Below are 14,940 nucleotides of genomic sequence, written 5' to 3'. Positions count from 1 at the left end.
CATAATGCGTTCCTCCACATCCCAAAGGTGCTCTGTTGGATTGAGATCTAGTGACTGTGGAGGCCATTGCAGTACAGTGAACTCATTGTCATGTTCATATATATATATATATATATATAATATATGTATAATAGGACAGTACAGGTATAAAACATAAAATAGGTGCTACATCATGTCATTGCTGTGCTGGAGAATCTGACCGCCATTGGAATGAAGGATATGATAAAATATAATAACAAAGTCAAACTTTACATGTACTAATTGAAAATGATGAGAAAGTAAGTTGAGTGTAATGGATGGGTGGGTGTGGGTGTAGTACCTCTTTCGGCCGCCGTGTCAAAGTGGCAGCAGAGCGCATCGCCGCGGTGACGTCAGCAGGATGTAAATACACCGCCTCGCGGCCCGATCGGTCTTTTTCCTCCCCTGTGCTGTTCGGGCGGCAAGCCTACACTCTGTCTCTGGAAGAAATAACACCGAAGCAGCAAAAATGATCATCTACAGGTGCATCATCTGCAGTAAGTAACCACGTCCTGTGTACTCTTTCATGTCCGGGAGGCAGCATTAGAGTCGCGGCCGTTATTTTGGCGGTGTTGCTTTATTGGGGAGAGTTTGCCAGACTAGCTAGTTAGCTAGCTAACTCGTGTTTTCATCGTCCCGAGGCTAACCGAGTGTTAGCCACCCCGTTGGCTAGCCGGTTAGCTTTTATACCGTTACTCAACTACCGGTAAGTTGGCGAAAAGTGGAAAAGTGTGCCTACCGTGTGCCTAATAGTGACGGGAACCCTTTTAGTGAAGTGATAAGACACTTCAGGATGTAAATGTAACGTTAAGCTTAATGTTCGTCATGATAAAGTAACGCGGTGTACGTGGCCTTTCGCCATCACGTAGCTGCTATAGTTAGCTGCCGTTTTATTTATGTCTGACTAGCAGATTTTTCTAGAGTTAGCGTTAGCATCGCTACTTGGGGAATCTGGCACCACAGCGCGGCTTCTTCGTCTTATTATTTAATCACTAACACGGGTATCAAGATGCCCCTCTAGACATAAGCTGTATATAATTGTAAGTTATAAATATGGTGTAGATTATGTCGCAACCAGAGGGTAGCCCGGAGATTTGCTTTGTGTTCAGTAAGTGTGATAACACTTTTTTTTTCTCCCGCAGATGATGAGATGTTCTCAGACGCCTTCAAAATCAAAGAGCATCCAAGCGGGATCTTCTATGAAGTTGAAGGAAAGGTGAGTCAGTAATACCAAGCTAGATGTGTGAGCATGATCAGACTCCGGAGGTCTTTCTCTCCACATGGTTGGCCTACACAATGAACAGGACATTTTACCAGTTCACCCTGTACGAGGATCTGCTGGACCCCACTTCAGTAAAAACGTATAGCCTGTGATCGAAGTGCTTTCAGAAGAGCAAAGACAGTAAACCACATAAAGCAGATAACAAGATACACAGTGAAAGCAATAAGAAATTAAAATACAGTTAAGAGAAGTAAATAAAATCAACTAAAATCAGGAAAGGCCCTATTACAAAAATGTGTTTCATTGGTTAACGCGCCCTGATTTCCTCGGGCTGGCTGTTACAGAGCCTCGGGGCCCTGACTGTGTCCGCTTTAGTTTTCAGTTGAAACTCTGGAACAAACAAAAGCACTCTGCCGAGGATCTTGAGGTACATGCTGTTGCATATGGGACTAAAAAGTCAGATATAACTGAATAAAAATGTAGCCAACTTTCATGGTTTCATACACTTTATTTTAAAGCATCCTGCCCTCTGAAAACAGCCCAATATTCACGGGACACGATTAAAAGACCATCACTATTGTCTTGTATTTACTTGCATTATTAACACACAAGAGACCGGGGGAAGGTGTTGCAACAAGCAGACCTGTGAGGGAACATATTTAACTTGTTACTCTTGATAGACAATTCACCATCCATTGTCCCTCACCTGAGATTCAGGTATCGGTCATGATCAGTGCTTGTTTTGCATCTGACTATGCCTGTAGTCATTTAAGTGTCTTCACATGATGTCACTGCAGTCAGGATGATTTAGTGGGTCTGTAACCCTCACGCGCACACACACAAGAATGACTCATGATAACTGAAGTTAACTACCCGGAGCCACAACCAGACCTCAACCACAAAAGTCAGATTTAGTTCTTCAGTGTGAGTCTACCAGCAAGTTTTTGCTTATTTTAACAAATGAAGTAAAGCTTAACCCTCCACTGTTGATCCAAAACTCTGATGTTCCAGCGTACATCTATCCTCGCCCGCCCACCAGCTGCATTACCCTGTTTTCACTGTGATCCACCATAAATTAATGTTCTGTCTGCCTCATGTCTGTCCTCTGTGCTCCCTTGCTTAATGTGTCTAGACCGTCACCAGGACAGAAGGGTTTGATGATTCTTTAATTTCTGCCAACGCCTCAGCAGAGGAAGTGTCTGAGGGCACAGACTCTGCCTCCATCTCTGGCGTAGACATCGTCCTCAACCACAAACTGCAGGAGACGGCCTTCGACAAGAAGCAGTACATGACTTACATGAAAGAATACGTGAAGGCGTGAGTATGCGTGCCAAAGGTTCAATGCACCAAGGAAGAGATGTTCAGATTTTAAATATGGGGTGGAGAGGATTTGATCATATGACAAAGTTGTGTCTGTTTGCATGTCCAGCATTAAGGCCAAGCTGCAAGAGGACAATCCAGAGAGAGTGGATGGCTTCGTGGCTGACGTCACACCAGAAGTTAAGAAGATCTTGGCAAACATCAAGAATTACCAGGTAATTACAGAGTCTCACACCATATTTATGAAACTCATTAAGGCAAAAGGTAGCTCCCAGTTAGCAGAGTTAATGGTGGAGAAACTCCTCAAAATACACTGATCTGGTATTAAAACAGAATGGAAGGGGAAAAAACACAAACACGCTTAACTTCCCATATCTTTATAAACAATTAAGTTTATTGACTGATCAGTCGTGAGGTAAATGTTTGCCACGTCAGAACTAAAAGCGTTTCCATCTCCCATTTAGTGCTTTAACTCTTTTTTTTTTTTTTTTTTTTTTGAGAAAGGTGAAAACCGCCTCAAGTGAGTGTAAAAACCTTGTATGAAATTGGCGTATTTTCAAATTTTGCCGTGTTCAATCGACCTTTTTTAATGTGATAATTTAAAATGCGGATAAAAAATCATTGAAACACATCCAATGAGCAGGCAGCTAATTTTTCACTACAAAATAAATTTTACTCACCTCAGACTCTTTCTGTAGCACAGAAGATCTCTGCTGCCAGCGTGTGATAATAAATTCTTTCAGCCTTATTCTTTGTCTTTAGAATTTTTATCTCTATTATAAACTCCTGTTTTGTGTAATTTCCCACGTCACTTTTCATCAGTTTTCTTGACAAAACATGGTTTGGGGACCAGTTGTCAGGTGATGGGTTTTTGGAGAATCATTACTTAAGTGAAGCCTCCTGCATCAGTCATTGTTTTATTTTCGTTGGTCAACTGTTGTATTGAAACTCAACTTTGTTTGCTGGCACTTCAGGGAATAGATCTCAGGACTGGCAGGCGAAAACAGTACTTGCTTGCCACAGTAGCAGGCAGTGATTTTCAGACCGTGCTAGTGTCCCTTGGGTCACTATTATCTTGTGACATGCCATCTTATGTCTCCCCACAGTTCTTCACAGGAGAGTCCATGAACCCAGAGGGCATGGTGGGACTGCTGGACTACCGTGAGGACGGCATCACACCATACATGCTTTTCTTCAAAGATGGTCTGCTGGTTGAGAAATGCGTAAGTACTCAGCTGAGTCTCCAAAAACACAAGTGTCATGAAGCTGCTTGTAATGCAGCGGTTAAAAAAACATTTCCCAGGCACATAAAACATTTTGACGTGTCACAGCAGGAAAAGCTCAGGCGTACAATAAGTCTAATTTAGCTTCAGTTTCAAGCTCTTAGTGTTAGTCAAGTCAAATTGTCTCAATATCTGAGCTGATTTTTGACTGCAGCAATTTGACATCTGTGATAACAGTCAACACTTGATCCTACACCTCTTTAAACTACATGCTGTGAGTTTTTAACACAGGCTTTAGTTTGAATACCTTGTAGAGCCATGGTAACATCCCTGTGTCTCACTGTCCCCCACAAGATCAAGGGCAGAATCAAAGCTGCTGGCAGAAATAAAACTGCCTGTTACCTGATACACATGCGCGGTACTCGGCCAAAGAGAGGCAACTATGCTGTTTTTTCGTTTGCAAGGGTCTTTGGTGTTCAATTAGACCATCAGAGTATGTCTGCCAGTCTATAAAAATGGATTGTTAGCTGTGGCGGGGCACTTTGCGATTCAGCATGGTTGGAACATGTAAAATAAACTATATTCCTGAAAAAAGAAAACAGTTGGTTTCAGTCCTCCTCCCTCTGCTGCTGGTAGAGAGGAGCTGGCTTCTCTCAACAAGCTGCTGAGTTTACAGGGATTAGCAAAATTTTAAGGTTTGTAGCATCTCAGCTAAACAGGTTACAGACAGACTTTGTTTTAGCTTGTTTATAACAAACTAGCTATTAGCCGAGCTAGCACATGTGCTTGTATAAATCCACAGCTGCAGTGGATGAGACAGAGCAGATTATAATATCGCTCTGTACAGGTTCCTGCTTATTGTACAGATGCCGAAAAAGCAGAAACGGCCTTTCACTAATATTGCTGATTTCGCTGCACTGACAGGTACGACCGTAGTTATGGTCAACGTGTGTAAGCTACACTGATCTCCGCTCCGCGTGTGTGCATGCGAAGCTCTGGTGAGACAGGAGGGGAGGGACTGCAGCGTGGCTCAGTGTTGGGCTGCTACCTGTGACTTGTAACCAATCAGCTAGTACTGTGGGCGGGACATTGTACTCAACACTCTGTGGGCTTGGACAGAGGGAGGTGGCTGCATCAGAGCCAAAGGAGCCCTTTTTTAAAATTTTTTATTAATTATATCGGCTCTGTTTTTAAAATGGCCGATGCAGATTATTGGGAAAAATACGCTAATATCTGCACAACACAGGAATCCTCACTAAATCTAATTCTTTTTAAATGTAATTGGGGATAATGAAAGTAGTATAAGTTATGGCAGTAATGTAGCAATTGCCATTAAATGTGAGCTACAGTTGACTTGTAGTAAAGTACTGACTTTTAAAGTGTCGGGTGTACTGGATCACTGTATAAACCAGAATTGGTTAATTTTGCCGTGCACAGGAGGTGACGTACTCCTAATTGTGAAAGATGACCGAGGATGCTTGGTAGATGTATATTAACGTGTTTTCATCTTTCTTGCAGTAACTACCTGGAACGACATCTGCTTTTCAATTGGCTGCTGCTTCCCAAAAGGCCCCAAGAGCAGACTAAAGGAGCACTATACTTTTTTTTTGCATCATGCCTGATCAGAAACATTCTTGTACAACTTCTTATATAGTCACATTACGGCACACAGCACCACTCCAAGGCTGGGTGAATCAAACAGTATTGGTCACTGAATACAGTTTTTAACTTTTTTCTTTTTGGCTTTTGCAGTGTTTGATTTTTATCCTGGGAATTGGCCCCATTTTGTGATTAAAAGTAGAAGGCGGGACAGTGAGTGGAGCTCTGACTCAATGAGTTTTTCATGCCTGAATACTGTTCTGCAATGATCTATACAGGTTGACCTCCTCAGACCTCTTTGTGTTTATGGTTGCATTAAATAAGATTCCATCTACAATGAAAAGACTGGTTTAATTTGAAAATAAAATCTAGTACCACCACTAAAGTGTTTCTGTGCATTTGTGGGATGTAGAATAAGCCTTTACTTTCGGACTTTTCTAAGGCTACACTTACTTGCATTAGTGCAGTGTTACTGATGCATGTTAACACAGCAGAGGGAAATTACTTGTATGAGTGGAGAGTAGTAGGTTCTTTCAATGTGGTGCAGGATTTTGGCCCTTTAGACCCTTTTCGTAAGTCCGCATTTCTGCAGACTTTGGCTGAGGGAATTGCCCGCAGTTCATAGCGGTATGACGTGAAACACAGGCGTTACCAGGGGAATCAGGGAAGCGAGAGAAATATCACGGCAAATCTGCATCATGAGAAGAAAACTGTAAACAAGCATCGATACCTGATGTTAAAATTGTTGAAAGTTCTTCACTTAAGATGCTGCGTAGGACACATGAAGTCAGAGGAATGCAATCACCTTATTACACAATATTACCGTATATTTTGCTTGATGCTATTTGACCAACAATAGTGTATTGATTAATTACAAATATTAACATTTAGGCTACCTCTCCTCCACTCTGTAGGGCAAGAGCCTGCAGGACTTAGAAATAAGGCAAAAACATTAGTGTGCAACGTGTTTCAGCATCAATGTAACGTGATAAAGTGGCAAAGGGCTGTCCCGTTCCTGTTTACAGCAGTTTGAGCCCTTGCAGCCTGTTGCACTCAATCACTTTCCAAGTGGTCAGTAAAGTCTGAGGGTTCAGGGTTTAGGGGGGACATTGGGATTGAGCCAATGAATGCAAAATGATCCTCAGTTTAGTCCACGTTGACGTGCTGTCAGTACGAGTTTTGAAAAAGTGACTAGAGAAATGCCCGTTGCCAACGTTTAAATCTTTTGATGGATAAAAACAGTACAGTGATTGTGTACTTCAAAGAAGGAGAACGAACCCTTTTTACTATGAATCCTCTATGATTTAAAGTAAAACAAGGAAGTTCACTGGGGGGAGATGAACACTTCAGGCCAACAACCAACCCAGCGTGGCTTGTATAAAACCAAAATCACACCGAAAATCAAAGTAAAACATGTAAATCACAGGCTGTATGACTTTCATCATGGTAACTCATAACGTGACTCAGTAGTGTGTTTGGCCCCCACATGCCTGTATGCATTCCTGCCCTAACGTCTGGGCGTGCTCCTAATGAAACGGTGGATGGTGTCCCAGACCTGGATCAGGGCTTCAGTGAGCTCCAGGACCGTCTGCAGTGCTACTTGGCAGCCTCGGAAGCACCGATAGATAACAGCCTAGAGATTTTCAGTTCAATTTAGGTCTGAGTAATGAGAGAGGCAGTCAATGGCATCATCATCCAGGAACTGCCTACACACTCAGGCGACATGACGCCGGGTGTTGTCCTGCACCAGAGTAAGGTCTGACAATTGCTCTGAGGATTTCATCCTTGTACCCAACAGCGTGGTACGGTTGGCTAGCAGGAGGTCTGTGCAAACCTCCAAGAATATGCCTCCGCAAACAATCACTGATGTTCACTTAATTTTTTTGAGCAGTATAAATAAACCAGTTGACACTCTTAGCACACTACTTCCTGTTGAGTTAACAGTAGTGACACTGTAGCTCTTGTGCATGTCTGATGTGACCCGACGCAGCTACTGTACCCCTTTCATGTTAGTTAAGGTTAAATCATCACCCTAACACAAGTAGGGAGTGTGTGGTCAGACTCTCAAACTTTCATTTTTAATCAGGTTTCAGCCCCGTGTGATTTACTGTAAATATAGTTAATGGTGTCCACAGTTGCTATAGCAACACTACTAGAAAGGTGAGTTTCCAATCATGTTGCTCTTTAATCTTTGTGTTTCTCTGGTTCACTGCTGCCGTTGGCAGGGCACACTGCCTTTATTTTGTGGAATACACAAATCGCGCAGAATATATTCATACTTGTACTATTTGAACAAAAAAGAAATGTTCTTGCTCAAGCTCATCGTCAGTGTAGCAGGAGGGCCTTGAGTCTTTAAACAAGACTGTATAAAAGGTCTAAACATAAATGAGTTGAAAGAAAGGCTTGTTCGAAATCAAACCATTGGCTGCCTGTGGTACAGTGTGCCTAGATAATAAACAGTAATGTCAAGTTCACTATATTTGGGCCTGTTTTAGCCCACGTACTGCGCACACTTGTACAGACTTAAACCCTCCACTGAAATGCATGATAGATGTTCAGTTTTGTGCTGTATACATTGTTTCCCATTCAAATGAAATCATGTGAAGTCAGCACCTGCCTGTTCAGCCACAGAGTGTTCAGAAAGACCCAACACAAAAAACAGCATTCATTAAAAGTAATGGTTTGAATGTTCTTGTGATAATACCTTAAAGGAGACTATTGGTGGTTTTTCTACAAATCAGACGGTCACATTTTAGATTTTCTTCACCTTCCACTTCCAGACAGATGCTGGGTATTCATTGCTCAAATTAAAAAGACTTCAAACCAGCGTGAAAGGGGGGAACAATCTGTTTATTTATGTTGCTGGCTAATGCAGTTTAAACTCAAACATCACATGCTACCTGCATATGTGCATTTCCTTTTTCTACATTCAGGAATTCACTTAGATATTAACAAATATGACCCAGCTGAGATCTCAGGTTGTAGCTCTGTTCTTTCCTGTGAGATGAGACCGACATCAGTGAACAGGCTCAGAGGAACTCGCTGGAACTAGGCGGTCTGCATCTCCTCCTCTTCCTCGGCAGACTGGTAGTGTCGGTACTCTGACTTCAGTTCCCAGGTGCTTTTATGAGCTCCCTTGCTGTTGTACGTCCCAATTTCCCTCATGATTTCTTTCAGGTAGGTCTGGAAAAACAGGTTGAAATGAAAAGATCGTGACAGACCACCTATATCTTTAACATATGGTGTATTTGACAGATGTGTTGCATGCTTTTGTGTATAATTTGCATCCAGCAAAACACACATAACAATTCTTCCTCTATAAAAAGTAACAGATAGAAAAGTGGAATCTACATCAACGTCCAGGGTCCTTGTTCCTGGGTTCCTCCTCTCAGGTACTTAAGCGAGTCTTTATGGTGTACCAGCAGAGATCCTACAGGAATAGTTTGCCTACTTCCAAAAACGGAATCGTTTGTATTTCTATTTTATTACTTTTTTAAATATTTAACTTTTTACTTCACTACATTTGACAGGTCAGGGAATCAAGGTCATTTTACTCAGAGAATAATGTATGTGAATATTTAAATTTAGAATAAAATAATTTTTTACAGAATGCAAAAAAAATTTATGACATTTCATTCTAGATTGAGCTACTCATTTAATAAAGTATAGTATGTAACTAGTACCTTTACTAGCTTTGACATTACAGGGATGAATGCATTAATAATAATATATTATAATCGGCCAAGTATATTTTGATGCTGTACTTTTACTTATAGTGCATTCTTGAATGCAGGACTTACACATTACATCTTGGTGGTTTAGAGGGGCTTATGTGCCAGAGTATTTCTTGCTTCCAGGCTTTGTGCCAAGATTAGCTAACCAGCCACTGGTTGGTCTTTTCATCTAACCCTTGACAAGAAAGAACATAAGCGCAAACTATTCCTTTAAGGTACTGAGAGGTTTGGGGTATGTGCCAACTCCTTGTGACTTGAAGACTCTGGCCTGATGTTTTGACAGTCCCCATCTGCTTTCTGATTTTATACTAAATGGCGGTTTCCCCGTGACCCTGCTTGGACAGCACCGTTGCCTTTCCTGAACAGACATAAATCCAACGCAAACCTCATTTCTAATACTGAGCAGGAGCTGTGGAAGACTGCAGTGCTGTGAGAGAGACCATACTCTTCAACCACCACCGGGTGTCTCTGTTGAGCTGCTGAGCAGAGACGTGGCCACTGAACCTCATGAATAACAGTCATGTGTTTCAAGACTTTTCATAATGGGCATTTCGGTTACTTTAGTTCAGTTAATTTGAGTGTTAGCCAAGTGCTTTAGGAGAGAAATGATGGTGCGGAGTGTATTGCGGCGTTTGACTCCTACTCAGCCGATGGTTATGCAATCAGATGCAATCAGAGGGAGAGGAGGACCTCAAGGTCTCATCAGCACCTACACATTGCTGTTCTCTGCGAGCTGGAACGAATCCACAGCAGTGTATCGATTCATCCCATGTTTGTGTGTGTGGTGCATGTTGGCACAAATTTGAGCCACAAAAGATTGTGTGAACAGGCATGAACGTCATGTTGTGGGCGATTTGTTCAAATTTAACAAAGCAAGGTGGGCAGGTGTGTTGTGTATTTTTTTGGTCTTTCCAGCAATATTGTTACATGCGTGTTTGTTTGTTTGTGTGTGTGCATCCTGCTCACCACAGGTTGTTTGGTGATGTCCACCAGGTCCTTAATGTTGTAATACTGGTGTTTCTCAAAGGCAGAGAAGAGCATGTCGAGCACGACCTGTCGCTCAGCCCTCACCATCTTCCCGTCCGACTTCTTCTTCTTCTCATACTCCACCTTAGAAGCATCCTCAATATTACTAATAATAATACTATTACTAATAATAATACTAATGACATAATGACACTTGTAATATTACAAACGTGAATCTGATCATTATGGTTTGATTCTGTCACAATTTGATGAGAATCCATACACCGTTATGAGTTCTTACATTGAAATCGTGGTTGGCCACAGGCTTGAAGACGGTAGTGATGGCTTTCTCCAGCTGCTGTGACAAACGCTGAGGCTTGGTGGACTCTTGAATCTGCAGTCTGACACACACACACACACACACACACACACACACACAGAAAGTTGTGATCTCCGCTGACAGATGTGCCTGTTGGCAGGGAAGCAACTGTCAGGACCTTGAGGTGAAACTAACCAAATAAGTAATGGCAGCTGCTCTGTCCAAAGATATTCTGCCTGCTATTTATTTTTTGTTGACTTTCATTCATCCTGACAACGTCAGTGAACACATGCAGCTGCCTGATGTTCTGCCATAATTACCATGATATATTCATAGTGATATATTAACCGTAAACAGTTATGCTAATGAATCGATCAGTAAAGCTTGCTTTCAATCTTTATATACTTCTTATTTTTTTCTAATTTCTTTGTAGATGAGTCACATTTCATCCACCAGGAGGTTAAAAAACAAAATGGATTGCATCACAAAACAAACAAACAATAAAATATTAGTAATGTCAACCAATGAAGAAAACACACATAACTCTATAAACAACAAATTTGATTTGAATTATTTATCTTAAATCCGTTTTCCCCCTTTAATAAGCACATTATGATCACTTTATCTACAGAAGGAGCCTGCAGTGAAGTTTCTACCAAACTGACACACACACACACACACACACACACACACACACACACACCCACCCACCATGACAACAATGTCCTGCATATCCTGTAGCCTGCCATGATGGAGGGACATTTGTCAGCTGCCATCCAAATGGGAGATTACAAAACTCCATGTGGAGTCAGAAACACAATGACAAATCTACATCACAGCACCATCCTGAATCCCAGCCAGATGATCAGCACAAAAACCTCAAGAACACGTTCATGACGGTCGCGAAGGGTACGCTTTATTTTTGCTCGTCCGTTATTAAAGTGTCTTACTGATGCTGATCGCTGATGGAGAAACTGTCTCACACACTAAAGCAAACTGCGTTGTGTGTTTGCCTTGGGTTGTATTGTAGCAGTGCATCTGCCACAGTGATGCGGTTGCTATAGCAATCCCCATCCACTAACTAGCTGGAATAACGGATTCTGATGAAGAGGGGACAGAAACCATTAAAAAAAAAAAAAAAGGCAGAGTGGACCTGAGTGTTTAGTGTACATAAATTAACAGTTCAAGTTCAAGTTTATTTATTTAGCACATTTAAACACAACACTAGTTGACCAAAGTGCTTTCCACAATAGACAACAAATATACATGACAACAGTAGAAAAAGTATAACATAAATGTCACTACTCAACTCTGTTTGAAGGCCAATGAATAAAGAGTTTGGACAGTTGCAGCGATGCCCCTTGTCAACACGTCAAAACTTCTCTGCTCTTGTTGGAATTAATTCACAACACTTGAACAGATTTTGTTTTGTCCAGGGGTGGAAAAAAAAAAAACAAGAACAACAAATGCTGCCCTGACTCTTATGCATTTGTGTGGTTATTATTCCACAAATGTTAAGAATGATTCATCAGTAGTCAGTCTGATCCTTTAATGTAATGGAAATGCAATGCAAATATATTAAACTTACACTCAATGCAGTGTGTAAGGGGAATTGAAGTTATTTTCGTAACAGAAACTTTAACACCACAATATTTAAATGTTTCCCATATTTTGCAAAAATATTATGTTGTCATCTGGTGCCAGTAACAACTGCTGTGCTGTTTTACAATATTATGTTCAAGTGAAATAAGTTCAAGTGTTGGCATTTAAGTTTAAAACTGTCTATAACATCCATTTTGCTGGGTTTTTCTAACCCAGTGCAGCCATGAGGCACAACAGCATTTAAGTTCACCTTATTTGATTTCTGACGTAATTCAGTCTCGTCAAACAAGCAATTTGAAAGTTCACTCACTTCTTCAGCTTCATGTAGTTGTCATTGACGACCGGCCTGCATTCAGCTCTGTGCACCACCATGCCCTCCAGACTGATTTCACCTACCACAAAGACAGTGACTCAGCCGCTCAATCATGATTCAGACGCATGCACACAGACACGCCGAGTTCGTTGAGAAAAAAAAAGAAAAAAGGTGCAACTCTCCAGTTAATAAAAAAATAAATAACTTATGTTTATATAACTTTTATACATTTTGCAGTTTAGTAAAACACAATCCAAACCGAGAAAATACATGTGGCAACATTCAGCTCACTGGACATGAGTTATTGTATTCTCATATCATATAATAGCTGTACTTACCTGTTTCCAACGTGTAAATATTGTTCAAACACTAAAATTGTCATAATCACACAAGTCAGATTTTTGTTAAATTTATCCGAACTGGCGCTTACAATACAGAAGAGCATGAAGAGGTAAAGAAATACAGTCACCTCACAATTTAGTGGACATCCCTTTATATTGTTAATGCATGCATATTTTTAAACCTCACACAATACTGCACAGGGCGTAAACATGGGAATCTATCCCGTCTCTACCAATATGACACGCTCATGAATCAATATGACATTAGAGAAAGACACACGTGTTCACTCCCCCCCCATCTCAAAATTGCTAAAGAATTCAAGTTTGGCATGACTCTTAACGTCCAGCGTTACGGATGTTGAGGCACAGTTCGCCATGGAGGACACCCAGCGCTCACTGTAAATCACAAGCTTATGCCTCGTGGAGCTGAAACAATTTGTAATAGTCACTTATTCTGCCTTCATGTACAGCTTTTATTGTGATGTTAAACATGCTTTGAGTGTATTGGTTTTTCCTTCACATGTAAAAAAGGAACTGTGTTATTAAAGGTAAATTCCCTACAACAATCCATGATTACCCCACAGGCCTCTATGTATTTTTCCCCCTCATTTGCCACCGGATAGATTTTAAAAGGAGAGTGGGAATGCAATCACCTCGGCAGGTACCAGATCCGTCCGTTACTTTATATTTTGCGTGTTGTACTTTCCCCTTGCTGTTTGGTGTAAGGCGAATTGGTACAAATTAGTCAGTCATTTGTTTAGTTGATTGTTGTCTATTCATTTTCTGTCAATTTTCTTTGAGCCATTTATTATGCAAAAATACCAAGCAATTTCTGGTTCCAGCTTCTCAAACCATAAAGTTCCTGTTTTATGTCTTTGTAAAATCATATTATTTGGGTTCTGGAAAACAAGCAATATGAGGATGGACTCTGGGAACCTTGGATGGGCAATATTCACTATTTTCTGACATTTAATTCACCAAATTATCCCAAATACATTGTGTTGTTCTTCTTGCATAGCTAGTTTATCAGGTACACCCAGCTTAATTCAGTACAATATACAACAATCTTGCAATAAACCCTACATCTACGAGTCTTATTGTTAGTTTTTGTTGCGTAACATGTTTTTTTAATATCACAATACAGTACAAAACAGCACCACAATCAACACCTCTGACACAGTGTCAACACAAACAAGGTTGTCATCCAGGACAATTATAATGTCTGACACAATAGCAAGGATGTAGTTAAAATACATGTGATGTTCCAGGCAACCCAAACTTTTGCTCTCAGTTTAGTCTCAGGTAGTTAATTTCAGTTAACACCTGCACATGCTCAAAAAGGGTTTTAAAGTCATTCACTAACTGCTTTGGGTTACTCCTAAATATGGCAAACCTGGACTTGACATCCGATTTGATCTTTCATCGCTACAACTCCACAGATCACTACGCTGCTAGAGAGGCTTTATGAAAAGTTTCTGAACGCCTTTGAGCAGCAAAAGCCCCAACCGGAGCTGAACACAACTAAAAATCCGCATTCAGACGTGAAGACTGCAATTTAGAAAACACTTTCTCATCCAATCAGACACAGCAGGAGAGGACCAGAAAGAAAGAAATGGCCCAAATCCAGGTGTGCACAGCGGGCTGAAGCAATTGCTATAAGTGGCGCCTCTAGAAAGAGCTGAATAAAGTGACTGAACATGTACCACGGCGGCAAGTTCAGTTTCCCATTTTTAACAAATGTGCAAAAATGTATAATTAGGAGAGTTAGATTGATAAAATCCAGCAAACTGTTATGGTCCTTTTAGAAGTTACATTTACTCAAGTAAGTAAATAAGATTTAAGTAGCAGCAGAAGTAGTGGAGGGTCACTACCTTAAGTTGAGCGCCTCTGGACTAAATTAGCTAACTGTGTGTAAAGTAGTTAAAGCTCTATCTTGACCAGCTACAACAGTAAAATGCTACATCAGCATTTTTACACAGAATATGAGTACTTTGATCTCTGATAATATTTATGTGCATTTTTTAAAGTAGGATTTAAAATGCAAGACTTAACATAGTATTTTTATACTGTGGTATTCAGGTTGGGCAGTAACGCGTTACTCAGTAATGCGATACTGTAATATAACTTTTCCCAGTAACCAGTAGTGTAACGGATTACTTTCTATAACAGTAAAATCATTACATTTACTAATCCAAGTAACGTGCGTTACTGAACGCACCATCCTTGACGTGAATACGCGTCTGTGCGGCAGCTCAGTGGCACCGGTCTTTGCTGTTCATGTCA

The 14,940-nt window shown here is 40.9% G+C and overlaps 1 protein-coding gene and 1 pseudogene across 1 annotated transcript; one reads left to right on the top strand and one right to left on the bottom strand.

The window, feature by feature from the left end:
- The first annotated feature begins 362 nt into the window (after nucleotides 1–362).
- On the top strand, nucleotides 363–5,767 carry tpt1 (tumor protein, translationally-controlled 1). The gene is made up of 6 exons (XM_038720230.1): nucleotides 363–515; nucleotides 1,161–1,234; nucleotides 2,373–2,557; nucleotides 2,670–2,775; nucleotides 3,667–3,783; nucleotides 5,302–5,767. The coding sequence occupies exons 1-6, from the start codon at nucleotides 488–490 to the stop codon at nucleotides 5,302–5,304; spliced, it is 513 nt and encodes a 170-aa protein (XP_038576158.1). The 5' UTR covers nucleotides 363–487; the 3' UTR covers nucleotides 5,305–5,767.
- Nucleotides 5,768–8,225: 2,458 nt separating this feature from the next.
- LOC119903927 overlaps nucleotides 8,226–14,940 on the bottom strand; it is a 42,280-nt pseudogene continuing 35,565 nt past the window's right edge.

The sequence above is a fragment of the Micropterus salmoides genome, unplaced genomic scaffold, assembly GCF_014851395.1.
Source record: "Micropterus salmoides isolate LMB-PRFRI ecotype aquatic unplaced genomic scaffold, ASM1485139v1 Ms_hic_scaffold_15, whole genome shotgun sequence".
Lineage (NCBI taxonomy): Eukaryota > Metazoa > Chordata > Actinopteri > Centrarchiformes > Centrarchidae > Micropterus > Micropterus salmoides.
The sequence above is the reverse complement of the archived record's forward strand: the minus strand, read 5'-3'. Positions and strand labels throughout refer to the sequence as shown.